General features: G+C 45.2%; 1 protein-coding gene and 1 long non-coding RNA gene across 4 annotated transcripts in view; one reads left to right on the top strand and one right to left on the bottom strand.

The window, feature by feature from the left end:
• MALT1 (MALT1 paracaspase) overlaps positions 1–8,666 on the bottom strand; it is a 72,355-nt gene extending 63,689 nt beyond the window's left edge. Inside the window, exons 1-2 of one of the 3 annotated variants that reach the window (XM_039543206.1) lie at positions 8,407–8,666; positions 4,570–4,736 (exon numbers count right to left, since the gene is read on the bottom strand). In XM_039543206.1, the coding sequence (XP_039399140.1) occupies positions 4,570–4,736; positions 8,407–8,567 (328 nt within the window). In that variant the 5' untranslated portion in view covers positions 8,568–8,666. The remainder of the gene's footprint in view (positions 1–4,569; positions 4,737–8,406) is intronic. The other 2 variants (XM_039543203.1, XM_039543204.1) reach the window with 2 other exon arrangements.
• Positions 8,667–15,901: 7,235 nt separating this feature from the next.
• Positions 15,902–27,356, top strand: LOC120407543. Its single transcript, XR_005600097.1, has 3 exons — positions 15,902–17,471; positions 25,612–25,731; positions 27,189–27,356. It is a non-coding gene; the product is annotated as an uncharacterized LOC120407543 (long non-coding RNA).
• The last annotated feature ends 281 nt before the right edge of the window (positions 27,357–27,637 follow it).

Raw genomic sequence — 27,637 nt, 5'->3', positions numbered from 1 at the left:
CTCGAGGAATGACAGGCTCCTGCTCCTACAGCGGTCTCTGGGGGGAGGACGGTTACAGGAGGGTGTGCAGGAAGGGGTGGGTTTGCAGGAAGGGGTGAGGGGTGTGTGGGAAGGGTGAGTAGGTGTAGGGGGATGATGGCTCTGGCTGGGGTGGAAGGGCATGGTAAGGGCAGCCTGCCTTGCCATTTGTGGATGCCAGGTGCTCGGACCCTGGGGCAGCATACACATCCCAGACTGACCTGGGGCAGCAGACACCTCCCAGAGTGACCCAGGTGCCTAGTGACTGCACTCTGTGTGTGACCTGCTGTTGATCCTGCCCCCATGTCTGTACTCTGGTAATGGTGGCTGTCCTATGCAATTAACAAACCCCTCCCCCCCCTTCACACAAAGTCTTCTGCAAAGAAACATGACGGAAACAGTAATTAACAGCAAACTATTTTTAATACTCAACTACACAGTTCGGGGATGAAACTGGGATTTGGGATTGGGTGAGCCAGGAAGTGAAGCAATTCTCATACTTTAGGGAATGAGAGCTGTTTGGTACATGAGCGCTCTGCTGGGGTGGAGTGACAGTTTTCACGGCCCCTAGCGCCCCTCCTTCTTGTTATTTTGGGTGAGGGGGGGACAGGACTTTGTGGCAGGGGAGGGCGGTTGCAGATACAGTGCAGGGGGGCTCTCTCCTCCTGCCTGCGGTCCTGCAGAACATCCACAAGGCGCCGGAGCATGTCCGTTTGCTCCCTCATTAGGCCAAGCAGTGTTTGAGTCGCCTGCTGGTCTTCCTGCTGCCACCTGTCCTCCCATTCGCTGTGTGAGCGCTGCTGCTGAGAGAGGGTCTCCCTCCACTGGCTCTGCTGGGCCGCCTCGGCTCTGGAGCAGGCCATCAGTTCAGCGAACATCTCGTCCCGAGTCTTTTTCTTTCGCCGCCTAATCTGCGCCAGCCTCTGTGAGGGGGATGCCGGGGCAGGTCGGGAAACAGCCGCAGCTGTGTGATGGGAAAAAGGAAGTGATTTCCTTGCAAAGATACATGTTTGCGAACACTGAACACAGTCTAGTCTGTCTCTGTGAACAAGACCATACACGGCACCTATCTCATGAGCTCTCAGGACAAGTTCAAATTTTCAGCATTCACTTTCATTGCCTGGGGTCTTGCACTGGAGATCAGACAAGCGGGGCAGGACAGCAGAATCCGTGTAGCAGCCAGGCCTGGTAAGCCGTAAAGTTTAGGCTGCTTAAAAGTTAATGTATAGCAGTGCCCTCCTGCTGCAGGCAATCTGGAAAGCATAAACTCTGACCCTGTTCCACCCCCTCGCGGCTGTCCCCGGGAAAGATCCCTGTATGCTTCCCCTCTGCAGCCTCCACCACGTGGCTGTTAAACGACGCTTATTGTTATGCAAAGGAAAAGTGAAGCATTCCCAATAGTAACATTACACTAATTCCCCTAATTAGATGCAGCAGTCGCCGAGCGAGATCACCCTGAGGCGGGTCACTAAGAGAGACAGAGAGCGCATGCTGCGTGAAACCCTGCACAGACCAGGGCCCTATGCTGCCATGCTCGTCGAGGCAATGCTCCCACTGTACGTGAGGATAGCCTGGCGCGGAAGACTGTGCTTCCACGGAGCACCCAATAAGGCACCTCTCCCCAGGAACCTCCTGCGGAGGCTTTTCAAGTACCTCTACGAGAGCTTCGTGGACCTCTCCCAAGAGGATTTCTGTTCTATCCCCATAAACATTGACCTTCTTTTCATATAGTTTTTATTCCTGTTTTTTAAAAAATAAATGTTTACATGTTTATAGCACTTACCGACTGATCCTTCCCCTGATTCAGAGTCCGGGTTAACGGCCGGGGAGGGTTGGTAGGGGATCTCTGTGAGGGTGATGAAGAGATCCTGGCTGTCGGGGAAAGCAGTATTGTAAGCGCTGTCGCCTGCCTCGTCCACCACAAACCCTTCCTCATCTTCCCCATCCGCGAACATCGCCGAGGAACTGCCCGTCGACACTATCCCATCCTCAGAGCCCATGGTCACTGGTGGGGCAGTGGTGGCAGACGCACCGAGAATGGCATGCAGTGCCTCGTAGAAGAGGCATGTCTGGGGCTGGGCTCCGGAGCGTCCGTTTGCCGCTTTGATTTTTTGATAGCCTTGTCTCAGGTCCTTGATTTTCACACGGCACTGCGTTGCATCCCGGTTGTATCCTCTGAGTGCCATGGCTTTGGAGACCTTCTCGTAGGTCTTTGCATTCCGTTTTTTGGAGCGCAGCTCCGAAAGCACAGACTCATCGCCCCACACAGCGATCAGATCCAAGACTTCCCGGTCAGTCCATGCTGGGGCCCTCTTTCTACTCTGAGATTGCATGGACCCCTCTCCCGGAGAGCTCTGCATCGTTGCCGGTGCTGCTGAGCTTGCCCCGATGTCCAACCAGGAATTGAGATTCAAACTGGCCAGACAGGAAAAGGAATTCAAATTTTCCCGGGGCTTTTCCTGTATGGCTGATCAGAACATCTGAGCTCGGACTGCTGTCCAGAGCGTCAACACAGTGGTGCACTGTGGGATAGCTCCCGGACCTACTACGGTCGATTTCCGTCCACACATAGGCTAACTCGACATAGCCATGTCGAATTTAGCGCTACTCCCCTCATCGGGGTGGAGTACCGAATTTGAACTAAAGAGCCCTCTAGGTCGAACTAATTAGCTTCCTGGTGTGGACGGTTGCACGGTTAAATCGAATTAACGCTGCTAAATTCGACATAAACTCCTAGTGTAAACCAGGCCTTAGTAGGTTTACACAGATTCACTTTCATTTAGGCTGTCACAAAAGTTCATTATACCTTTGAATGCTTCACATTACCCTCCTTTTACACAGAGCAACACACTGCAGTTCTAATACTGATCTTGGCAAAAGCAATAATTCAATTGTAAAAACGTAGGCACAGTGAATCTAAAACACTACTGTTATTCCCACATAGCCTATTTAAGAAACAGAATAGGATGACTAATTAAACAAGATTAATTTTTCCTAAAACAACAATTCCTATATGAATTCTTCACAGATTTAAGGTTTCAAACTATAAAAACTAATGTTAGAGGGCCAATTTATAGAACAAAACAGAATTTGGCCATGTGTTTTTGGAATACATTATAGGTAGTAATGAAAAACATTTATTCTCATAAATGAAGGACAAGGAGTACAAAACTCACCTATGATTCTGACTATTGCTCTTGTACATGCATTAACTTTTTCTGTTTGTGAAATCTCATTAGTTACTATCTAGAATTCATAACGAGACATTATTAAAACACAGCAAAAGACTAGATTCAGCAAGATGACTGCTCAATTGTGGTCTCCCTCATAGATTTGCTATTTTAACACACAAGAATTCTGTTGAAATTTATCATTTGCATTGCATCTAGGAACCCAAATTAAGGATCAGCACCCCATTTTGTTAGCCTTGTTTTGTGTAATAAAGGACAGCTGCAAATAACGAGGGCTCCGACCTCTAATAAATTTACTCAGGTTATGTCTACACTTCAGCTGCACAGCTACAGCATGGCGGCAATGCTGCTGTAGTGCCATAGTTTAAATGCTTCCTACATCAACAGAAGGGGTTTTTCTATCAGTGCACTTAATCCACCTCTCTGAAAGACAATAGCTAGGTCGACAGAAGTCTTAGGCCATACCTATACTATGGGCACAGGCCCGCCGACAGCAATTCTGGGCCCCAGGGCCAGGGCCATCCTAGGGGGACTTGGGGAGGAAGTGACGAATCCATCACTTCTGGGACTGCCTGTCACTTACAGGACAGACCGCACTGGCCAATCATGTCAGCCCACGGGGCCCCCCAAAGCACAGGGCCCGGAGCGGTTGGGCGGGCCTAGGAGCCCTGCAGCCTGCTCGGGCGTTTTAAAAGGGCCTGGGGCTCCCGGCTGCTGCTAGTGCGGTGGCAGCAGTGGCTGGGCGCCCCCGGGCAATTGCCTCCCCTCTCCCGGCCTGTATGGGCACTACGCCTCTATAGCATAGATGCTTCCTACATCGACAGAAGGGTTTTTCCATTGATATAAGTAATCCACCTTCCCATGCAGCAGTTTGGTTGAGTGAAGAATTTTTCCATTGACCTAGCCAGGTCTACAATGGGGGGGTTAAGTCAGCTTAACTAAGGCACTCAGGAGTGTGAATTTTTCACACCCCTGAGCAACCCAGTTAGGTTGATCCACATTTTAAGTGTAGACCAGTGACAGTTCTGTTGATACACGAGACAGAAAAGAATCCACTCTTCCAGACTTCTGTGTGGTCCTGGCTGCCGGGCTTACAGTAGTAAAAAACAACCACATCCACCACCTTACTTTTTAAATAACTAAGTAAGCAAACAATCTGCCTTCCTTCCCAAATATACCTATTGTCGTCACAACAGACTCTTCTGTTCTGCCCACCTGTTCCTAACACTATCTATTCTGGATTCTTATATAGCATTGCTAGCTTTTACCTATAAATTCTTCTACCCACTATAGGACCCTTCACCCCAGTGAGTTTCCAGCATAATGCATATAGATGGTGAATTTAGGAATGAAAATTAACCTGGAGGACTGAGACACTGAAGAGCCTCTGTGTGTTCCAGGGCCTGTAAGAATTCCACCAGTTCCACCACAGTGCAACCCCTTTCACCCATTAGTCTCAGGAGACTCCAACTGGGGCTTCCTTCTGGCTCCAGTACTTTGAGAGAACATTGTTCCAACTCCAGAGAACTGCAAAAATTAAAATAAAACAAATAAGTTAAGTGCATTTGTATGAATGCCAAGTGATCAATTAAAAATGGAGAAAGAGAAACCTGATCTTTGTACTATACTCATACCTAATTTTGCCCCCAATGAGACTGCCTTGTAAGGAAATATTGATAAAACTGAATATATGAAAGTAAATATTAATTTTTGCAGGGGAAATTACTGATAGGAATCTGGTGTTCCTTACTACAAATACAAGATCTTCCTAATGTACACGTCTGACTCCCATTAAGCGGTGGATTTACACATGAATCTAGCAGAGTTTATTCTACTAATGTGAGGTATTTCCCAGTTCTATATTATATTGTTTCCTAGACGTATTTAAAGTATCTTACACACATGCAGCATCTCAGGTCAAAAGGATTTCAAAACACATGACAACTGTATACAAATCATACACCACCACTTTAATTAAGCTGCCTGAAATGAAGGTGAACTGCATGCCACACAAAGGATATTTGTGTGAATGGCAATTCTACTCAATACACTGGGTAGACTCCTACACTTGTAGGTAGGACTTCTGTTTTCACTCTCTCTTCTGAAAAACCAAATACCTTTGCAAAAACCTTTCCATTTACAGTGTGACTACTTCAGAAGCAATAAACAATGAGTCACCAATAGCAGGATTTAAACTGTGGTTCCAGGAAGACACTATTTCATAGATTCTAGGACTGGAAGGGACCTCAAGAGGTCATCGAGTCTAGTCCCCTGCCCTCATGGCAGGACCAAATACTGTCTAGACCATCCCTGATAGACATTTATCTAACCTACTCTTAAATATCTCCAGAGATGGAAATGCCACAACCTCCCTAGGCAATTTATTCCAGATATGATGCTTTCTTCACTGATGTACTGCTATAGTGTAAGAAAGATTAAATATTAGACATTTGCCTAGTGGGTCTTGCCCATGTGCCCAGGATCTAACTGATCACCATATTTGGGTCAGGAAGGAATTTCCCCCAGGTCAGATTGGCTGAGACCATGGGTGGGGGTCTGAGAGTTTGCCTTCCTCTGCAGCATGGGTCACTTGGAGGTTTAAACTAGTGCAAATGGTGAATGCTCTGTAACTAAGTCTTTAAACCATGATTTGAGGACTTCAGTAACTCAACCAGAGGTTAGGGGTGGGTGAGGTTCTGTGGCCTGCAATGTGCAGAAGGTCAGACTAGATGATCACAAAGGTCCCTTCTGACCTTAAACTCGATGAATCTACACTTCATTGCCAATCTGTAATTTCAGATGTAGAGATCTATGCATTAAAACTTCAGTCTTAAGCCTTCAGAGCTTCTAATCACAGAACTAAGTATTATAACCTTTTCTGGATAGTCTCAACATGTGAAGAATTAGGAAAGGATCAAAGTTTTGGAAAAACATGAAGTCATATGTCACCACAAGAAAGGTCTGTTTAGAACCCCTTTATTTAATTACCATGTACTTGCTACAGATTAATTGATAAGGTTGTGATGAGAAAGGGTTTTTATACTCTTAGGAAAAAAAGGACACTAATATAATGCAAGATTCAATAAACTTCAGCAGCAGAGGAGCGTGAACACATCCTGGCAGGAAGAATACACAACAGACCAATTTGTATGAGTATATTTTTTCCCTTGCAACAATTTTCATGTTTGTCCTCCTGTTGTCTCTGTAAAAACAGGAGACACACCACTTAAGACTGTAGGGTTACTTATTCTGCAAAGCAGTTACATCATTAAACTCCTTTGCCAAACTGCAAAGGCATAATAGAGAACAATTCACGAGAACAATTCATCTACCTTACAGAATAAGAACAGTGGGCATTTTTGCCACAAGAATGAAACCAATAAGACAGTGCATCCCATCACAACAGATCATCACCACATGTTGCATACACCAAATCTGTTGCTCACGTGGTCCACTTGCCCCAAATTGGCTTATGTCTCTGTGTCAAGCCTTGCATGGATCCTTAAATTGCTCCCTGTACCAGCTGCCCACCCCTGCACTCAGCTAGGAACCTACTGAGAATCTGCACCTGTCACTGCTAAAGCACCCCAAGTGTGCATGCCAGGCACTCCTTGCCTGAGCATTCATCAGACAATGCTGTGGCTTCCTCACTACATGCTCTAAAGTCTCTTCCTTGAGGTGACATTGCCCCAGCAGCAGCTCTCCCACTGCTTGTGCCAGGGCCCCCAGCCATACCCTCCCCTGACACCCCAGGGCTTTCCCACTGCTTGTGCCAGGGCCCCCAGCCATACCCTCCCCTGACACCCCAGGGCTTTCCCACTGCTTGTGCCAGAGTCCCCAGCCACCCCCTCACCTGACCCCCATGGCTCTCCGCACCCTGTGCCAGGCTCCCAGCCACCCCCCCACCTGACCCCCCCCCAGGGCTCTCCCACTGCCTGTGCTAGGACCCCCAGCCACCTGTCATAAACATATAGCTACAGGTAGCATAAAATACCTCTTTACCCTGCAAAGGGTTAATTTTTCTTTTACCTGTAAAGCATTAAGAAGCTCAGATAAACTGGGTGACTCCTGACCAAAAGGACCAATAAGGGGAGAAGATACTTTCAAATCTATGGGGGAAGGTTTTGGTCTGTCTCTCTCTGAGCCAGCCAGGAAACAGGGAAGGGGAAAATACGTCTCCCTAAACTATATCTGAACTAAGCATCTAGTCTTGCCGAAAAAGTAAGTAATAGCAGAAAATAAATGTGTTTGATTATCTTTTGTTTTAGCTTGTGAATTTTCCCTGTGCTAAGAGGGATGTTTATCCCTGTTTTTGTAACTTCAAGGTTTTGCCTAGAGGGGAAATCCTCTGTGTTCTTAAGTCTTTTGTTATTCTGTAAAGTACTTACCATCCTGATTTTACAGAGGTGATTCTTTTACCTTTTCTTTAATTAAAATTCTTCTTTTAAGAACCTGTTCTTAAAATCCAAGTGTTTGGGTCTGTGTTCACCTGTACCAATTGGTGAGGATATTATTCTCAAGCCTCCCCAGGAAAGGGGGTGTAGGGGCTTGGGAACATATTTGGCAAAAGTAGGGCTTCAAGTGGCCCTCCCTGAATGTTTGTTTAAATCACTTGGTGGCGGCAGTGATACTAAGGCAAGGAAACAAATTTGTGCCTTCCTTGGTAAAGTTTTAACCTAAGCTGGTAAATATAAGCTTCAGGGGTCTTTCATGCAGGTCCTCACATCTGTACCCCAGAGTTCAGAGTGGGGAAAGAATCCTAACACACCCCCTTCACCTGACCCCCAGGGGCACTCCCCTCCCTGTGCCAGGACCCCCAGCCACAGCCTCACCTGACCCTCGGGGGTGCTCCCCTCCCTGTGCCAGGACCCCCAGCCACAGCCTCACCTGACCCCCGGGGGCTCTCCCACTGCTTGTGCCAGGACCCCCAGCCACAGCCTCACCTGACCCCCAGGGGCGCTCCCCTCTCTGTGCCAGGACCCCCAGCCACAGCCTCACCTGACCCCCGGGGGCGCTCCCACTGCTTGTGCCAGGCTCCCGCCGGCTGCTCCTTTCACCTGAGCCTGCCCCATGTGCCTCTCCCCCGCCTGGCGCCAGACCCACTGTCCCGACTCGCCCGGGCTCCCTCGCGCCAGGCACCCCACCGCTCCTGCCCCCCGCTGCCTCAGCGCCCCCCCGGGGCTGCCGCTGCCCTCACCTCAGCTTGACCCTGCCGTGGCTCCCGGCTCGCTGCGCCAAGTCTCTCCAGCCCCTGCCCGGAGCTGCGCGGTCCAGCACGCCACTGAGCCGCCGGAGCAGCGGCTCCCCGAGCCGGTTAAGGGGCAGCGACCCCAGCGGGGCCGCGGGCGAGACCGACATAGTGAGGAGCAGAGACCGCAGCGAGCGGCCCCGGGAGCGTTTTGAACCTCCCCAGCGCCTCACGCTCCGGGAACGGAGCGGAGGCGGCGCCTGCACCCGGAAGGAGCGAGTCGGGGATTCCCGCCCGAGCAACAACCCGCCGGGCGGGCAGGGAGCGGCTGGGTCTCCTCTATCCCCGCCCGCCGCGACGCCCCCGTTCCCTGGGCCAGCCCCTCTCCTCACTCAAACCTGCCCGGGCTGAGGCTCCTCTTTACTCTGTCAGGCCCTTCGGCTCTGTGCCCCAGCCTAACCAGACTCCCACACACCTTGGTGCCTGAGCCTGAAGCGCCCCCATATCTGTGCCAGCCCTGCCCAATGCTGCCCCTATGAGAGGCTGATCCTACCGTGGTTCTCCCTTGTGGCCCCCCCATCTCACCTCAGCTTGACCGTGCTGTTCCCTCCACTCCCTATGCCAGCCCTGCCTCAGCACTTGCCCTCATCTCCCTTTCCCTGCATGACTACCTGGTCTCTGTGCCAGCCCCCCAAATCCCCTTATCGTGATCCTCACCCGGCTGTGCCTCCCACCCACATATACTGGGCCAGCTCCCCACAGCCCCTCTCTCAGTCTCACCATGCCATGACTGCCCCACTCTTTCAACCTGTCCTGGCCTGTCCCTTTCTAAAGCATCACCCTGCTATGGCTCCCTCACAACCACTCACCTCAGTTGAACCAGACCCTGGACTGGCTCCCCACTCACTGTACCCATCCATTTCACCTCAGCCTGAGCCTGCCACAGGGCCTTGCTCACCTCCAGGTCCCAACCCCTCTCACTATTACACAAGCCAGCAAGTTGCTAAATTATTGTAGTAGCTAATTAGTAGTCAGAGACCCTCCCCACCAGATGGAGTATGGATCATTAGACTGATAGTTGGGAAGGCCTGGCATCCCTCAGGCCAAGCTCCAGGGACAGCTTTGAAACTCCCAGACCTACCAACAGGGAACAGTGCCTACATCTGGGTGAAACTTACATAAATATGTATTTGGAAGGTTTTTGATTCTAGAAACATTAGGCTGTAATTTCAATCTGTGAATGAAAACTTCAGCTGTTCTAACAAGTTAAAGGGAAGTAATGAAACCATCAAAGTTTTTGTTATGCTCATTAGGAAACAATAAAAGCCTAGAAGCAAATGTTGAGGGTGGGAGGCAAGCACAGATGCATCTATGTCCCCATTCCTGCTCTGCTTAGGCCTGCTGCAAATAAAAGCAGCTACTGGCCCTGCCCTTTGTCATGATGAATTTGACAGTACCTAGACATGGGGCAAGGCTTTGTGATGAAAAATGAAACAGAAAGGGGAGAGTCAACCTGGTCTAAAACAGGCAAAATTAGCTTTATATTTCAGACAATAAACCATTTACACTACTTGGGCTTCACTTTTATGACAGGTGACTAGCAGTTAAACATGAGTTTAGCCACACGTTAAGTTGAATTCTGGATGCCGGGGAGACCCACTGGCAGAGGCTGCCCAGAGGATGTGTATCAATATAGATTGCCTGTCATTTGTTTCAATCACTTAAAAATACATTCTCTGTATTTTACCATCTATTTCAATCAATTATCAAGTTTTCAAACTTGTGTGCCTAAAGTTAGTCACCTAAATAAGTAGCCTGATTTTCAAAGATCCCTAGCAGCACCTGCAGCTCCCATTGACTTTAACTGGTATCTAGCACCTATGAAAATCAGGCCACCTATTGAGGTGCCTAAATGTGTACTTAGATTGCTAACTGTAGGCACTCAAATTGGATGATTTTAGCCAACGCTGTGTACTCTGATTCTTATTTGTTCACATTTTGTTTTTCTTGAAACACTACTAATCAGAAAGCAAGATAATTGAATTGTTAAATAGCAATACTTTGTTCTTCAATATTACTTTCTGTCTCAGGAGCGCATGCCGCCAATGTGATATGGCCGTTAAAAAAGCTAATGTGGTTTTAGGATGCATCAGGCGAGGTATTTCCAGCAAAGATAAGGAGCTGTTAGTACCGTTATATAAGGCACTGGTGAGACCTCATCTGGAATACTGTGTGCAGTTCTGGTCTCCCATGTTTAAGAAAAATGAATTCAAACTGGAACAGGTTCAGAGACAGGCTACTAGGATGATCCGAGGAATGGAAAACCTGTCTTATGAAAGGAGACTCAAAGAGCTTGGCTTGTTTAGCCTAACCAAAAGAAGGTTGAGGGGGGATATGCTTGCTCTTTATAAATATATCAGAGGGATTAATATTAGGGAGGGAGAGGAATTATTTAAGCTTAGTACCAATGTGGACACAAAACAAAATGGGTATAAATTGGACACTAGGAAGTTTAGACTTGAAATTAGACGAAGGTTTCTAACCATTAGAGGAGTGAAGTTCTGGAACAGTCTTCCAAGGGGAGTAGTGGGGGCAAAAGACATATCTGGCTTTAAGACTAAGCTTGATAAGTTTATGGAAGGGATGGTATGATGGGATAGCCTAATTTTGGCAATTGATTTTTGTTTATCAGCAGATAAGTATGCCCAGTGATCTGTGATGGGATGTTAGATGGGATGGGATCTGAGTTACTACAGAGAATTCTTTCCTGGGTGCTGGCAGTTGAGTCTTGCCCACATGCTCAGAGTTTAACTGATCGCCATATTTGGGGTCGGGAAGGAATTTTCCTCTGGGTCAGATTGGCAGAGGCCCTGGAGGTTTTTCACCTTCCTCTGCAGCATGGGGCACGGGTCGCTTGCTGGAGGATTCTCTGCAGCTTGAGGTCTTCAAACCACAATTTGAAGACTTCAATAACTCAGACATAGGTTAGGGGTTTGTTATAGAAATGGATGGGTAAGATTCTGTGGCCTGCTTTGTGCAGGAGGTCAGACTAGATGATCATAATGGTCCCTTCTGACCTTAAAGTCTATGAGTCTATGTGGTTTATAAGCCACCTGGCACCTCTTTTTAAACCAATGTGACATGTTAAACTGAGGCAAAGACATGACAAGTGCCTTGACTTGCTGGTTACATGTAATGATCTAAGCCAGGAATAGAGCACAGGAGCCTTCCCAGTCATGTGCTGTAACCAAGGAGACAGTTGAGTATACCCAGCACCTTTACTCCCCTGAAAACCAAACCACTTTTACTTAGATGCCTAAATATATGTTTACAGAGATTTTCAAAGGGACAAATGGCAACTAAGTGGCTAACTCCCAATTACTGTCAATGGGAGATAGGGCCCTAATTGCCATTTGTTCCTTTGAAAACCTCCCCTTAGGATGTCTAATTTCAGGCACCAACCCTGGAATCTTTTGCAGAAGGTGTCCTCAGTTAAAAAATGTTTTTAATTTCCAAGCTAACCCGATCATCTGGATATCCAAATGCCTCCACCTGTGTGTCTTGTACCATGCCAAGATCATTGCAGACACTTAACCAATAGATAATTAAAACTGACGCTTTAAAACCCTCTTTATTAACCTCCAGATTTATGTAAGATTGTGGGAATTTTTCCTGCATGTTGTTTTACTGATTATTGGCATTTCTCTCCTACTTGATGGTGTTTGTGTTCTCTTTAGCAATAGCATGTGCAGCAATGACCACTCTGAGAAAGGGTGAGCATTATAATAGAGCACCTTTCATAAATAGGGGCAGTGTGCCCATGCCTGTGACTGGCTGTTATAGGATGTATAATGCTAGCACTTTAGGTTTTTGTTGGTTTCAGTGCTTTATCACTTCCAGCTGTGCCCTTCATTCCCCCAGTATTCTTCCCCTGTAAAAGAAGCTTAAGCAGAACCTTCAGTTTTTAGATCCTTTTTTCCCTCTTCTAGTGAAGACACCCTGGGATGAAATTAAATTAATTAAAGTTAATGTAGCCTGGATTTCATCCATGATATTAAGGTACATTCATATGCAAATATCTGCTGAGGAGGAGGACTTCATTATACATTGTGGTTAATTACAGTCCATATGATTAATATTTGCAGTAGGTTGCTTTCAAAATTGTTTATTGTGTTATCCCTTCATCTAAAAGTTATTTTTTCTAAATTGTCTATCTTCAGACACCATCCTGTAAAATATAGTTAATGAGGAGCAGCGTATGAAAGTCTTTACTACCTGACAGCTCCTTGGTGGCCTTGAAGTGAGTTTGATATGTCTCAGTCCAGTCTCTATTGAGCAATGATTGACGTGATCACAAAAATAACTGCCCCAGTTGATACTAATTGACACCCTTGATGGCAGTTGTAAGTTCCAGTTAACATTCCCTTTGGACCATGCTTATGGAACAACCAAGAAAAAGATTATCAGAGACTCCAGCCTAGGTTTTACACAAAGCTGAGGCATCCTGAGACAGAACTAGCTACATACTTAGCTACCTAGCTTACCTAAGTGCCTGATTTAGGCCTTGTTTACACTACTAGATGTCGACACTCAAAAATTGCTATAATAATAATTGGCATGTCATGTTCACACTCACTCCCTCTGTTGGCAGAGGGCATCCACAGTTGGGGCAGTATCATTGACTGTGTGAGAAATGCATTGTGGGTACCTATCCCACAGTCCAGCTCGACACCTGCTGCTGCTAGGTGTTGTGGGAAGGTGGAGCGGATTGCAGTGCATCTCAGGACTGGGCTCAATGTGCTATGATGCATTGCTTTCTGTCCCAGCATTCTTTCTTTCACTACATTTTTCAATGGCCCTTGTTTGCTGTGCACCCAGGCATCTTTGTAAGAAGGGACGAATTTTGCACTGCTCTCCTATGCTCTGATAACTGTCATGAAGACATCGCAGATGGCAGTGCAGTTAATCACAAAGTTCCTAACTGAAGAAGACTCCCAGTTGCTTGACATTCTGTGTGACATGGATAGAAACAAGTTTAGATTGCTTTTGGCATTCACAGAACAGTTGCAGGGACCGTCGCACTGAATGGTGGGATCATATAGTCATGCACGTCTGGGATGATGAGCAGTGGCTACAGAACTTTTGGATGCGGAAAGCCACCTTCCTGGAACTGTGTGTGGCACTCGCCCCAGCACTACGGTACAAGGACACCAGAATGAGACATACCCTATCAGTAAAGAAGCGCATGGCAATAGCTGTGTGGAAGCAGGCGACTCCAGACTGCTACCGGACAGTCACAAATCAATTTTGAGTCATGAAGTTGACCATTGGGGCTCCGTTAATGCAAGTGTGCAGGGCAATTAATCACATCTTGCTACGAAGGACTGTGACTCTGGGAAATGCGCATGAAATTGTGGACGGCTTTTGAGAAATGTGTTTCCCTAAGAATAGAGGGGCAATAGATGGCACACGTTCCAATTTTGGCACCAGACCACCTTGCAATGGAGTACATCAATAGGAAGGTGTATTTCTCTGTGATGTTGCAGGCGCTTATGGATCACCATGGGTGTTTCACTGACATCAGTGTAGGCTGGTCTGGGAAAGTGCATGACACAGGCATCTTCAGGAACACTGGCCTGTATAGAAAGCTACAAGCGGGGACTTTCTTTCCAGACCAGAAGATTAGTGAGGAATGTTAAAATGCCAACAGTGATCCTGGGAGACCCGGCATACCCTGTATAGCTGTGGTTCATGAAACCTTACATGGAAAAGCTGGACAGCAGTAAGGAGCAGTTCTACAACAGGCCAAGTAGATGCCGGATGACAGTGGAATGTGCCTTTGGCAGATTAAAGGCGTGCTGGCAATGCCTTTACGGCATGTTAGACCTCAATGAGGATAATAGTCCCAGGGTCATAGCCGCATGTTGTACACTGAATAAACTTTGTGAAGCTAAGGGTGAAAGGTTTGCTCAGAGGTGGAGTGTTGAGGCAGACCACTTGGCTGCTGATTTTGAGTAGCCAGATACCAGGGCTATCAGAGGGGCCCAGAGGGGGGCAATTCAAATCAGGGAGGCTTTGAGGCAACGCTTTGAAAATGAGAACTAGTAATGTATATCTCTGATTGGTGTTGCAATGTTAAATTACATGTAGTTTTACTAAGAAACAATGGTGACATTTGGGGCCTTACATTCCAGTAAGCTAATGATTATACTGTGTATGTATTGGTAGTGGCGGCTATCTCAATTTGTAGGAAACAAATGAAGATGAATTACTGTTCAAAAACTTTGCTTTTATTAAATAAGAAACACACACACAACGATGCTTGGTGGGAAATGAGGTACCAGGAAAGGGCAGACTTTCAGAGCTGTGCATAGGTCCAGCTGTCATTTTGAAAGTTGTCCAAGGGGGTGGTCTGAAGGGAAAACCAAGAAGTCCAGGAAAGCACTGTGTGGGTGGAATTTGCGGGGGCATGTAAAAGAGTTCTGAATGTGCTGCAGGAGAGGGCGGGCACGCATCTGCTCAGTCTGTAGCATTATTAAGGACTTCAGCATCTGCATTTGCTCCTCCATGACTTTAATCATCTGCTCAGTAGTGTCCTTTACAAACTCCTGATTTTCTTTTCCTGTCTTTCTGCTTCACTCCACTCCTTGAGTTCCCTTTTCTCTGCACTGGAGAAGTGCAGTACCTCCCGGAACATGCCTTCTTTGCTTCATCTAGGGCACTTTCTTATCTGGCGGCAACGCTCAGCCAGTGTGTGGGGGGTGTTCCTGGAGGTTACATCTGCTGAAGCCCAAGGAACAATGCACAGAAACATGATTGTTAAGTTCACGCATAGCATTGAAACATTTCAGTAAAATACACCTCTGGTAACATAACAATCACTTTCTCATGGACCCTTGGCAAGCACACATCTCAGCCAACACCCAGAGCATGGTGAGTGTTGGATGGGAGGTGGGTGCTCTACATGGGGAAAAGAGCACTCTGCAAGGGTTGCGGTGCAACCGACTAGGGAAAAATTTCTAAAATTCTCCTGCACTGTTACAATGACCCCACAGGCGGGGGTAAGCTGAGGGTAAGCAGGGAAGCAAGGGTACATCTACTACACGCTTGTGGTTTCCACTCTGGTCCCTACGCTGCTCACATGTGTGCCGCTTTGGTCCCTGCACAAGTGATTGCCGAATGTCGCGGGAAAGTTTCCTACACTGGGGGAGGGAACAAAGCAGCTCTGCCAAGGAATTTTCGGCAGAGGATTGCTGCGTACTTCCAGGAAACTTTCCTAGAGATCTCTCAAGAGGATTCCCGTGAGATCTCGGTATGCATCAACACCCTGTTCCACCGTAATGATTAGCTGCATGGGCAAATGTCTAGCACACAGAAACACAGCCAGCCTTGTACATTTCTATACCCTGAACCCACTTCTGAACTACACAAACCACAGCCACTTACCAGATATCTCCTCTCCTGCTTCTTGCTTGACAGAGAGCAACTGCTGGGACTGGCTAGACACCTCCAGAGTGCTGAACAGTTCCTGGCTGCCTGCCCCACCAGGCAACCCCACTGGGAGCTCCACATTGTTGTCTAACTCCACCTCTTCATCAATGACTTCGTCCTCTGGGTAAGGTCCTCTTTCCGCCACCTCCAGGCCCGCCTAAGTATCCACTGGGCTCTTGGCAGTGGAGGTGGGACAGCCACAGAGGATAACATCCAGCTCCTTATAGAACCAGCAGGTCTCAGGTGCAGCACCGGAGCGACGGCTTGCCTTCCTCACCTTATGGTATGCCTGCCTTAGCTCCTTTATCTTCACTCTGCACTGTAGCGTTTGCTGATCATAGCCCTTTTGCACAAGCCTCGAGAGATCTGCCTGTAGGTATCAAAATTCCTATGGCTCAAGCACAGCTGCGACTGCACAGCCTCCTCTCTGCATATACTTATCTGATACAACAACTCCACAGTGGTCCAAGCAGGACAGCGTTTGCTGCGATAACCTGCCATGGTCAAGATGCGATGAGACCTCTCCATGCTGAGGCAACAGGAAATGTAATTTCAAAAATTCCCAGGCCTTCTAAGGGGGAGGGGCAGATGGTTATTTACCTAGCTGCAAGGAAGTGAAGTTCAAACTGCTGACCAAAGCGGTCAGATTGGGCATTGTGGGACACCTCCTGGAGGCCAGTTAGACCTATCTGTAGTCAGAGTCACAGCAGTAGTGTCAGCAGAATAGTCAAGAATAAAATGGGCACAGAAACAAGCCTCTCAACTCTATCCAGAGCCCAAAGGCAATGTGGAGCCTCATCAAATTCCACTGGGCTCCTCCTAGGGACAGGGTCTGCCTTTGTGGCACTCATCGCAGGATTGGGGCCAGATTCACAAAATAATGTATCAGTTAATCATTTCATTTGAAGGGTCTGAATTTTTTGTGATTGTTAAAATTCACCAGACCCCCTCTGCTTTCTTCAGCCCACTTGTTATTGGTAAATGTATAGATGTTCAGTTTTATATGAATGTGAACACTTGCAGCAGCTGTTTTGTCCTTTTTAACTTGAAACAGCAAGTCCCTGGAGTTTTCTCAATTTACTAACTCCTCCAATTTAACCTACCACAGTTTCTGAGTGAGCTCATTGACATCAATGCCACCTACATCACATAAAAACCTCTATGGATTCATCACAGACTAGGGACACTTTTGTGGGTCAGCAAAGCCTCTACATATGTGCTTAACTTTTAAGCATCCAAACTTAGCAAAGCACTTAAGGACATGCTTAAGAGACTCTAAAAGCAACCCAGTATCTTAGTATGAAAACTTAAGATCAAGTCCTGCTCTTACTGAAGTGCATGGGGAAATTCCTTGCCTTGCCACTACTCTCCTTCCAAAATTACCCAGGGAAGAGGCACCTGCTGTGGTGTGATGAAATAGACTCTCTTAAAAAGACACACTGCATTATGATCAGACACAGCCAACCAACACTGAAATTTTCAACTACCTGCAGCACTGTGGATCAAACAGATACTCTATTTGTAAAATTTTCTTATACCATAGGATCAAGCCACCAGCCTGGCCTTGTCATAGAACCCCAAGTGTAAGTACATGCATTTACAGTTTCAGACATTCGGTTGTTTACTTGAGGTTGCTAAAATAGAGCATGTGGTCATAAAAAAAACAAACCAGAAATGCGGAGCATATTTATTCTTTGTGGAATCCATTTGTACAGTAGTTTATATTGCTTAAATACAGGAACTGTTGTTTGTTGTTTGCTTGTGCTAATGTTTAGTCATTTCTGTTTAGCTTGCTAAATTTTGCTAAGCACTTTTTATTTTTCCCAATATTTTGGGCCAACTCCCAAAGTCCTGACCCAAGTAAAATTCCCTTTGATTTCAGTGGGACAAAGGAGCTTTCCAAAATGCATAAAAAGACAAGGTTCATGCCCTGAAAAGCGTATCTATACTAGATGGGCAGAGATATTCAATACTTCCTTTCTAAGTAAATATTGCATTCTTTGCCTATTGCATTATTCCTACTCACTACGTGAAAACTCTGAGAAAATATGATAATTTTGTTAGCAGATATCTATAAAACTAGACTCAAGAAATTGCATGTGTTGAGAGTGTTACTTGATAAACATTTAAAAATAGATTAAGACAGGATCAGCATTAACGGCTGCTGCTGTGATTGCTTACTTTACATTAGTCTTCTTTAATTAAAGCATAGACAATCATTTATTCCTGTCACGACTAAGTGATTAATCCTAGTTCTGGTGATTCCTTTGTACTAGGCCTTGTGTTGAATATAGACACTGCAGGAAGGGTTTGCTGGAAAATGATTTATATGCCACAAGCATTGCTAATTACCATACAGGAATAATTGTCTATTGGGAAGCAAAGTGCTATGCATATATAAAATTAACATGATTATGGAGGAGAACATTTTGGTGCAAATGTTAGCAATTTAAAAACAGCTGTCTGGAACACATTTCATTGACTTAATAAAATGTTAGTATAGTGAGTATTAAGCATTCTAAAAATATACTACTTTGGATTTTTAGTTTGATCACAATCCCATTAAGATAATATTGTGATTTATTATTTGTATTACAGTAGTGCCTAGGGACCCCAATTGTAGACCGTGACCCATTGCGCTAGGCAGTGTACACACATAAAACCATAAGAGTGTAAACTCCTAGGGGCAGGAACTATCTAAACTTTTAATTTAACCCATCTAAGATCAGACTCTGCAAACTGCCATATAATCTTTGGTTTAATAAAAGTATTTTTCATGTTGTTTATCTGAATTCAGCATTCAGAACAAAATTTAAGTGCATAGTGACAGGAGTCCAGGTGCCAGCAGTCTGGCTTAGTGGTTTAGAACCAGACTGAGGGGGGCTAGGAGCTAGAAACCAGGGAACCAAGCAAAGGGTTGGAGCCAGAGTCAGGAACCAAATAAGACTTGGGCAGGGGATGGGGTTGGGAGTAGAGGATTACTGCAGTTGCAGACAGAAGTATCAAGGAGCTAGCAACCCACTGCTGCCGCTGATCTTAAAAGCAGGCCTGCTGGCTCCCTTCCACCCAGATGAGCCCATTAATCAGCCTGGTGACTGACTTGGCTAGTTCTCAGGTTCAGCTGAAGGTGCTCAATCCTGACAGATCCAACAAGGGTCTAGTTTTTGTTGCCTGGGAGATCTTATTTACCATTTAAAAGGTGATAGCTCTGAGGAATGCCGGAACCTTACTGCATTCTGGGGGTAAAATCTTCCTGTACTGATGAGTACAGCTGGTAGGAAATTTTCCAATGGAACATTTTTCTGTTGGAAAATACTGATCAGCAGAAAGCATTTTGATAATGTCAAAACATTCTTTTCCAACCTTTTTTCAATGGAACTATTTAATGTTCAGTTTCAAAGTGACTTTGCATTTCAATTATGTATATATTATTACATTATGTTATATAAAAAGTTATAATCAGAATGAAACTTTTTGAGTTTATTGGAACAAAATATTTTGGTTGATCCCAAACTAATGTTTTTTCAGAATTTTGTTTTGTGAGAAATTTCAAAGTATTTTGCTTTTGCTCTATTTCAGAATGGGAACAAATTTCAAGATTGTGGCATTTCCCACAAAATAAAAAATCAATTTATCATACAGTTCTACTGTTGAAAGCTGCACCTTAGGAGGAGAGTGGAGCAATGCTTGTGTTCCAAGAACTATTCTGATGGCACTTATTATTGATATTTATGTTTAAAAGTTGGTTTCAAGTTGTCTCTTCCATTTTGACACCTTATATCTCAGGAGTACATTCATCTTTGAAAATAAGTTTACTTTACATCTCTTGTTCCCCACCTTGTGAAGACTGCTTAGTTTTAAACATCTGTAGTAATATAATAAAGGGGAGATGTAGTTTTAAAGTTACCAAGTCACTTAATCTTTCTGTGCCTCAGTTTCCCATCTGTATAATGGGGATAATAATACTTCCATTCTCTCATACTTGTATATTTAGCTTGTAAGCTCTTCAGGGCAGAGATTGCCTCTTACTATATCAGTGGTTCTTAGCCTATCAATCATTGTTGGCCGTATATGCGTTGAGAACCACAGCACCCCTCCACACACCACTATGTCCAGAGCTCCCCAACCAGAGACCCCTCGACAGAGTGGGGCCAGTAGCAGAGTCCCGGTGGTGGGGCTGGGCGGCAGGGACCCCGGACCCTGTTGTGCAGGGCCAGGCGGCAACCCCAACCCAACCCTACCACTAACCTGATCCCTGCTGTGTGGGGCCGAGTGGCAGCTCTGACCCCAGACCTTGCTGTGTGGGGCCAGGTAGCAGCCCCGATCCCAGACCTTGTTGTGTGGGGCCAGGCAGCAGACCCAATCCAACTCTACCTCTGACCCTGCTGTGCAGGGTCAAGCAGTAGCCGCGACTCTGGACCTTGCTGTGTAGGGACGGGCAGCAGCCCCGACCCTGGACCCAACTGCATGGCAGCCCTATCCCTTTTCCCCGCCGTGCTTTAGCACTCAGCTGGACTGCAGCTGTGTGCTAATTGGGCCGCATGCGGCCCGTGGGCGCAAATTGAGAAACACTGCACTATATGTTTATACACTGAGGCCTTGATCTCAGTTAGGGCTTCTATGCTCCACTGTAATACAACTAATAATAAAAGTGTACCTTTAAAAACATTGTATAGCTACAACAATTAGTAGATGGATGAATTTTGAGAAGAGTTGGTACATAAGTGTAGTTCTTGAAAAGAAATATTTAAGGTGATAATTTCAAGTTATTCATCACGGCTGGAAATACACAGCTCTATGTGCTGTATAAATTCTCTGTTTCAGTAAGCCATTATTGTTGACCTGCAGAAAGGCATGGATAGAACAAAGCAACTAAATTTGTTAGGCTAAATTACTTGCGATTGTCACTTTTAAATGTCTATCATTTCAGGGAATTATGGAGAAAGTAAAAAGGTTTACAGGGAAAGTGGACAGTAAAGGAGACAAAGGAGTTTCAGGTTTTTTACATTCAGGTTCATGTGTCACAAAATCATGATGGACTCAGTTGTTTTTGAAGAGCTCACCTTATTTTCTATTCACTTTGCCATTCTCTGATACAGCTTGGGAAGTCAATGTCTGACTTACCTATGAAATATCTGATAATCTTCAATGTCTACTAATCTAATAAATATATCTCAGATCAAATATGATAAGTGTAACCTATGCCTGCTAGGCATGGCACTCTGTCCCCCGCTAGTGGTGGCTAGGCCAGCTAGAACTTGACAAGCCTGCTATAGCACTGATTAAGTGAGAGGTGTCCTTTAGCTCAAGCAACAGTGACTGATATTAAGTTCAAAAGGTCCCTGGTTTGATTCCTGCTGCTGACAATCCACCCAGGGGATGTTAGCATTACATTTTTTTTAAAAAAGCCTTTATAATTTTATGTAGATAAAGACTTGTGCATGATTTAGAAAGATATCACTGTTCAATTGTATGCGGAAAAATCATGGACAATATCATAAAGGCTAAGGGTACGTCCAGACTACCTGCCATATCGGCGGGTAGCAATCGATTTTTCAGGGATCGATATATCGCGTCTCATCTAGACGCGATATATTGATCCCCGAATGCGCTGCTGTTGACACGTAGCGGAGTCGACATGGGGAGCCACAGACATCGATCCCATGCCGTGAGGACCTGAGGTAAATCGATCTAAGATACTTTGACTTCAGCTACGCTATTCACATAGCTGAAGTTGCGTATCTTAGATCGATACCCGCCCCCCACAGTGTAGACCAGCCTTTGGCATGAAATATGTTACAACTAGCAAGGGAGATAAAAGGCAGCAAGAAGATATTCTGTAAATACATTAGATTGGAAGTAAAAACAAGACAAAGAAAAGTGTATGTCCATTATTTAATGAAGAAGGAGAGCAAATAACAGATGACAAAGAGGAGGCTGAAGTGTTTAATGGCTATTTTGCTTCAGTCTTCACTAAGCCCTGGTCTACACTGGGGAGGGGAGGATCGATCTCAGTTACGCAACTTCAGCTACATGAATAACATAGCTGAAATTGACGTACTTAGATCAATTTACCATGGTGTCTTCACCATGGTGAGTTGACTGCTGACGCTCCCCCGTCAACTCTGCTTGCGCCTCTTGTGGCGCTGGAGTACAGGAGTCGATGGGAGAGCGCTCAAGGGTCGATTTATCGTGTCTAGACTAGACGCAATAAATCAATCCCCGCTGGATAGATCACTGCCCGATAATCCGGTGGGTAGTGAAGACATACCCTAAGAAGATTAACTGTGACCAGGTGCTTAACACAATTAATATTAACAATTGGAAGGATCTCAGGTTAATGGGAACTTAGGTCCTGTAGGGTCTGTCCTGAGACCAACACTATTCAAAATTTTCATGAACAACTTGGATGATGGAATGGAGAGTATGCACACATGACTCCAAGCTGGGAGGAGTTGAAAGCACTTTGAAGGACAGGATTAAAATTCAAAATGATCTTGATAAACTGGAGAATTGGTCTGAACCCCATAAGATGAAATTCAATAAAGACAAGTGCAAAGTACTGCAGTTAAAAAGGAAAAATCAAATCCACAAATACAAAATGGGAATAACTGTTTAGGCAGCAGTACTGCACAAAAGAATCTGGGGGTTATAGTGGAAAACGGATTGAATATGAGTCAACAATGTGACATAATTACAAAAAAGGGCAAATGTCATTCTGTGATGTATTAACAGAAGTGTCATATGTAGGAAATTGGAGGTCATTGTTCCACTCTACTTGGAACTGGTGAGGCCTCAGGTGGAGTACCGTGTGCAGTTTTGAGCATCATACTATAAGAAAGATGTTAAAGTAGAGAGTCTAGAGGTGAGCAACAAACATAAGAGGTTTAGAAAATACGTCCTATGAGGAAAGTTTGAAAATTTAAAAGTTTGAAAAATGTAAAAGGTTGTTATAAAGAGGATGCTGGATAATTGTGCTCCTGAGGGGTAGGACAAGTAGTAATCAGTTTAATTTGTGGCAAGGGAGATTTAGGTTAGATATTAGGGAAAACTTTCTAACTGTAAGGATAATTAAGCACTGGAACAAGTTACCTAAGGAGCTTGTGGAATTCCTGTCATTGGAGATTTTTAAAAACAGGTTAAACAAATACCTGTCAGGATGGTCTAGATATACTTGATCCTGCCTCAGTGTGGAGGGATGGACTCGATAATCTCTTGAGGTCCCTTCCAGACCTATATTTCTATGATTCTGTGAAATGAATGGAGCTGTTTAGTGATCTGTTCTCTCTGGGTGAATTTCATTCCTCACAATACCTGAGCTAATAGGGTTTGTAAAGTAGAGAATGCGTAGAGGTTAGAAAGATTCTGTTCCCTATAACTTACAGGCAGGGTGTGGGACAAACTGTCTGCAGCTACTACTCCAGCAATCTGGGCTGGAAAAGTGATTAAAACCCTTGGTGCAAAAACACTGCCTAAATGGGGCTCATGGTCACTACTGTCAGAGATTCCAAAGCCAGAAGGGACCACTGTGATAATCTAGTCTGACCTTCTGTATAACAAGATGCCACAGGATTAATTCTTATTTGACCAAGAGCCATGGGTGGTGGGTATAACAGGCCCGCTTAGCCTCCCCTGGCGCAGTTGCTGCCCCACCGTCGGACGCCTGGGCCATGGGTCTGCCTAGTCCCTTCCCTGCTCCATCCCTTCTCTGAGGCCCTCCCTGCTGCCTGGTGAGTCCCTCCTCTCCTCCACTGCACCCTCTCTGGAGGTCCCTGCTGCTCACTGTGTACCTCCTCTCCTCCACAAGGTCACCCACCGCTCACCGCATCTCTCCTCACCTACAAGCCCCTGCCTTGTAAGACCGTCTCGCCCACTGCTCACCACATCCCTCCTCACTCCCCTCTCCCCGGAAGCCAGTGGGGGTTCAGCTTCAGCCAGAGACCTGGAGCTTGGGCTGGCCAGTGGCCCAGGCTGGGGGTCAGGCCGGCCCAGGGGTTCGGCAGATGCTCTGGCTAGCCATGGCCCAAGGGACAGAACAGTTTGGCCTGGGCTCCTCCAGCCGCAGTGTGGGGGGGAAGGGCTTGGGGCTCCAGTGGGCAAGGGAAGATGGAAGGGATGGGGTAGGGGTGGGGCCTTGGGCAAAAGGGGGAAGATGGGGGGCTAGCCTCCCCAAAGGTGGGGTTCACCTGCCCTCCAGGACAAGAGCCTATCTTTTAGAAAAACATCCAGGCAGGATTTAAAAATTACCACTGATAGAAAATCCACCACAACCCTTGGTAAATTGTTCCAATGGTTACTTACCCTGACTGTTAAAAATTTGCACCTTGTTTCCAGTCTGAAATTGTCTAGCTTCAACCAAGGCCAGCGCAACCTATGAGGCGACCTAGGCAGTTGCCTAGGGCGCTAACATTTGGGGGGCGGCGACCACAGGAGCCGGATCTTCGGTCGCCCCGGTCATCGGCAGTATTTCAGGGGCAGGACCTTCTGTCAGGGGTGCCATTTTGGGGGCAGGACCTTCCACCGCCTAGGGCCCCAAAAAATCTGGCAGTGCTCCTGGCTTCAACTTCCAGCCCTATAATAGGGGACCCAGTGACTATCATCATGATCTGGCAATGTTACACTAATTTTGCACAGGTGTAAATGACTGCAAGGCAGTAGATTATCAGGTCCTGCATGTGCAAGATAGAGAGATGATCATCTACTCATCCTGTTCACTGGACAGTGTGACACGGTGTTAGCTAACATGAGTCAAAACAGATCAAACTTCTCACCAGGCGTTCATGTCTCATCATCCCCCTGCATTCAGGCAATGCCTCTCTGCTCAGACAGTTTGTACAGACTCTTAACGCTTTAGGAAAAAGTGATATGTCCAAGAAAAAATGAGGGGAGAACAAGTTGCCAGCCAGAGATCTGCTGGTGAGACTAGCAGCACTTCACCTACAATGGCTGCACAGTATAGAACCCTGTAGGAACACAAAATAACACAAATCCTAGGTTGCTCTAAATGCACTCCTTGGACCTCTGGCCAACCAGACCAATTGCTCCCCACCTGCCAGCTAGTAGTAGTACTGCCATCCAAAAGCATTCAAAAATCATGTGTCAGAACCCAAAAAACAAAATTGGCTTAAAAATCAGGAGAATTTTTAAAATAATTTGGGGGAAGGGGTATTTTTTTCTGATTTTTGCAGCTTTGGGATTCACATTTTCAAGCTTCCTCCACCGTCATGAAGGCTAGAAATATGTGTGTCTTTTTTTAATAAAAGCTGATATTTTTCAGGTAAGAACATGAGTCCAGAAGCTAGGAATTTAAACCCCCTCAAAAAACAAATATCATAAAACTTGCAATAAAATCACAATAGTATGGAACCAGCTACTGTTTATAAATTCCCTGACAGAGAAATCAGTATGGAACACAAAGATCTAATCACCAGTTTTGCATGGTTGACAAGAAAATGGGCAATAAAAGATGTTACTACATTGCTGATGTGGCTGTTTGAGTGTTGTATGTATTTGCATGTTTGTGGGTAGAAGCGTAATAAAATATAATCCTTACCCAAGGGAGCCAAGCCCCCGTTTGACATGCTTCACACATACTCATAAATGTAGATAGCAGCAGATAGATTTACTGATGACACAGTTTGCATTGTCCAGCTCCTGTCAGGATTACAAACCATTCAATTATTATCTACATTTTTATTCACTTTTTTGTATCCACATTTCCAGGCAATCCCAAATCAGAGGTAACTTGTTATAAGGATGGCCAAGATGTTAGAAGGCTGAATGATTTTTCTAAATATGAAGTACTGGAGGATAACCAGGTTCACACCTTTTACATTTGTTTAGGTAAGAACTCACTGTGTGGTATAATGCAGCTTCTTGTTTAGAACTCTGTGTGCCTGAAGTTGGGGATGAGCGACCGGGAATGGATCACTTCATGATTACCTGTTCTGTTCCTTCCCTCTGGAAGGCATTGGCCACTGTCAGAAGACAGGATACTGGGCTAGATGGACCTTTAGTCTGACCCAGTATGGCCATTCTTATGTTAACTTAATTTCCTGAATTTCTTTCTGTGGTTATAGGACAACAAAAGAAAGGCATTTGTGTTGCTGTATGGAAGTTTACAATATAGCCTGAGAATCCTTTGCCTATCAAAGCATATTAAAATATATTATTATTATCCCTCATTATTATATCATGTTTTTTTAACAAATAGCTTTCATAGCATATAAGATCTTTACGCACAAAAAAGAGAACGCTACTGTCTAAAATTTATGCCCAGAAGTCACCAATAAATCTTGACCACAAATTGACGCTGTAAGTTTAAATAATCAGCAGTTTTATTAAACCCTCCACAGAATTCCTGCATTTAAGTGCTCAGAGGCATTCGTTCTCATTTGAATTTCCTTAATATTCTCACAGTGCCTAAGAGAGATGGCTTCTGGAAGTCACTGATCATGAGATCTTGCACGCCTAACATGTACTTAAGCTGCTCATTCATACCTTTAGGGATCATCAATAATCACTGGGATCATCTTTGTTCTAGTTTTCCATAATCATTCCACTTCACGGCAGAGCTCTTCATACTTTGTCATCTTCTCTTCTTTTTTCTCTTTTATGTTGCTGTCTGCTGGTATGGCAATATCAATTAACAATGTCTTGTTTGTCTTATTTTCTACAATTATGTCCAGTCTGTTTGCCTGCACCATTCGGTCTGTGACAATTGCCACACAAATCTTAAAATCTTAGCCTCTTCATTCTCTAAAACAATTTCATTTTTGTGGTTGAATACCAAATAGTTCATTTAAATCCATATTTGCCACAGAGGCTACAATGCAGACACTTGGTGACCTCATTGTGTGTCTGTTCAGATACTCTCTTCCAGCCAGGCTCACACAGGCGCTCAACACATACTCCATTGTCTCTTCCATTTTGGAAAACATTCTGCAGTTCAGTGAAAAATTCTGCCGGTCAATTTTGTTTTGAATGTAATTAAGCCTTAAGCACTGCTCTTGTGTACTCACAGTAAGGCTCTCTGTCTCTCTTTTGAGGTATCCTTCTATAAGCCATGACTCTGTTAATCTTCAATCACTAATGGGTTTGAGCTCTTTTCACCACAGTGCAAGCATTGATTTATGTATAAATCTTTTGAGTCTTTGGTGCATTCTCCTTTCTTTTATGCTTTCCTTGGGCTGGGATGCATGCTTGGCCATTGCTTGTTATCATGAACTGATGATCTTTTGCTCTGGTTGACTCCTCATATATGTTCATGTTATATTCTTTGTCAATTGCTTTCTCCACAGATGGCAAACCTTTTACTACATCACACCATCAGATGTACATGCTGCGACCCTCTTGACTGATATTCATTGCTCTATGCATTTCCAGGAGTTTTCTTATTTGGATATCACATTTTTTCTTCTCCTTTTGATTCTATTTTATCACTCCAGCAGTGTATCATATTACTGGTATCTCCCACATATTAATGGTTCGGATCAAATTCTTTGAGTAGAGTTTTGTCCTTTAGAGTAATGATTATTTTGTGTGCAATAATCTTTCTTCGCTTCTTTATGTTGTAACTCTGATAGTTCCCTGATTCCAAGGTATTTGTAGGAGCCATGCTGAGAGATATCTTGGATGGTACCTTCATTAACTTGTGTGGCATCTGATTATACCAGTTTGCTCCTCTTTACAGACATCAACAAACATTTAGCCAACCCAACCGTAGCTTTGTGTCTTCCCCAAACTTTTC

Source organism: Mauremys reevesii, linkage group 6, assembly GCF_016161935.1.
Source record: "Mauremys reevesii isolate NIE-2019 linkage group 6, ASM1616193v1, whole genome shotgun sequence".
In the NCBI taxonomy this organism is placed as follows: Eukaryota; Metazoa; Chordata; order Testudines; family Geoemydidae; genus Mauremys; species Mauremys reevesii.
This window is presented reverse-complemented; position numbering and strand designations above follow the sequence as displayed.